Raw genomic sequence first — 2,053 nt, 5'->3', positions numbered from 1 at the left:
CAAAACTGCTTTTCTTGAAATTACCAGCTGAACTTGCTATTGAAAGTAGTTAGATTATTTAAGAAATTGTGCGATCAATAAAATGTGGGAGGAAAAGGAATGGAAGACAACTGTAGACACCAGAGATAGTGTGAGAAGAGGATGGGAAAGGGCAAAGGGTCAGACATAGGGGTAAATATATATATGAAACTAGAAATGGAAAATTATTGATGATAACATGCATGATTAAGCCACTATGCAGTATATTCTGGATAGGAAACCACATGTTGCATGCTGTGATGATGCTTAAGGGATGAATGTAAATTAATTCACTAAAAAATGTTTCAGGAGAAAATAAAAACATGAAAACTGTTTTTCTTAAAATTAAAAAAGATGCTTTAAAAATACCTATTTAAGGACTTCAGTAAACTATACAGCTCCAGCTAGGTGCTGCTTTATAGTATGTCCATTCTATTCACTGAGGTTTATGCCTTAAGTCAGACTTGTGTTCATGGATATGTATATATCAGCTGCTTTAGGGAATCAATAAAATGTGTGTGTGTGGAAAAGGCATAGAAAGCAACCATGGATACCAGAGACAGTGTGAGAGGAGGGTGAGACACGGCAGAGGGTGAGAGATAGGGAATCAAGGATGGGAAACAAAAGCAAAATATACAGGAAACAAGAAATGGAAAATTAATTGTTGATGATAACTCGTATGTTGATGTGCTTTATTGTGCCAATATACAGTGTATTCTGGATGGAAAATCTCATTTTGTATGCTATAATGATATATAGTGAATGAATGTAAATAAACAAATTTTAAAAAAAGAAAAAAAAAAGAAATACTGAGGCAGGGATAAGCTCATAGATAAGCTCATGGATAGCTTTAATGGCAGGTAAGAAAAAAGCACTTTCTCTGTGCCCGTAAGATATATGCACTTTCTCTGTGCCAGGTGTTTTTCTAATTGCTTTACAGGAAATCATTTACTCTCTAAACAACCCCATGAAGTTGATACCATTTTTATCCCTATTTTGTAAGGGGGGATGCTGAAACAGAGAGGTGAATTAATTTGCTTGAAATTCCACAGGTGGGATAAATGTCCGAGCTGGGACTAGCTCCAGGGTCTAGCATTTAACCACCACACCACACTTAGTCTCTTGACTATATGGTTCCAATAAAATAGGTAAGGCTGCATGCTGAGAATAGGGGCTGAGAGCATATTTCGGGCTGGCAAGCAGAAAATGTTAATAAAACTACTCTAGGAACATGGGAGTCAACTGTTTTTTAAAAAGTTTATTTCTTCTTGGGGGGGGGGAGAGGGAGCTACCCCCCAACAGGGCCCCCACACCACAACCCACCCCCAGTCCCAGCTGGTCTGGATCACAGGCATGTGTGCCCAGTGTACTCAATGTCCCAGGACACGAACCTACTACCTTTCTGTGGGTCCAGCTCCATTTTCAGTGCACTACCACCTGGACCCAACAACTACATTTTTATTCAAGGTTATTGGGGATAGTAGAGGCATAGCAGAGGCAGTTTCTTCATTTTAACATTAGCAGGCCTAATTTAACATTATTCTACCCCTTACTATTGTTCTATTCCTGCAAGTCTGTGGTGGGAGTTTTCTTATGTGGTCCTTGGACTTTGGCAAAGAGTCTAAGCAAATGCTGTTACCGATACTTCAGTCTGGATCCTAGGAAGGTTCAATTCTACTTCAACAGGGAAAATTTCTGAATTACAGGAACAAAGATGGTTATCTGTATCTTGTGTACCCTTTGAATCTCCTGTCCCGACCCGGGAGGACAGCCGAACAGGTTTCCTGAGTGAAGGAGTGAGAGCCGGGACAAGCAGCGTATTGTTACAACACGGAGACGACAGTGTCGTCCGTTTATTGTGGGCAGCACGGTACAGCACAGAGACGACGCAGTGTCACGTCGTCTACTGTGAGCAGCACGGAGACGACGCGGTGTCACAGCTCTTCAGGGTCGTCCGGAGACGATGTAGTGTTACAGCTCTTCAGGGTCTCCCAAGTCGTCTGGAGACGATGCAGTGTCAGCTCTTCAGGATCTT

The 2,053-nt window shown here is 41.4% G+C and overlaps 1 protein-coding gene across 1 annotated transcript in view; it reads left to right on the top strand.

The window, feature by feature from the left end:
* The window catches only part of NOX1 (NADPH oxidase 1), a 26,511-nt gene extending 24,714 nt beyond the window's left edge, over positions 1–1,797 (top strand). Inside the window, 1 exon segment of the mRNA XM_014582693.2 lies at positions 1,592–1,797. Within this exon segment, the coding sequence (XP_014438179.1) occupies positions 1,592–1,717 (126 nt within the window). The 3' untranslated portion in view covers positions 1,718–1,797.
* The last annotated feature ends 256 nt before the right edge of the window (positions 1,798–2,053 follow it).

Source organism: Tupaia chinensis, unplaced genomic scaffold (genome assembly GCF_000334495.1).
Source record: "Tupaia chinensis unplaced genomic scaffold, TupChi_1.0 Scaffold143746_1, whole genome shotgun sequence".
NCBI lineage: Eukaryota > Metazoa > Chordata > Mammalia > Scandentia > Tupaiidae > Tupaia > Tupaia belangeri.
The sequence above is the reverse complement of the archived record's forward strand: the minus strand, read 5'-3'. Positions and strand labels throughout refer to the sequence as shown.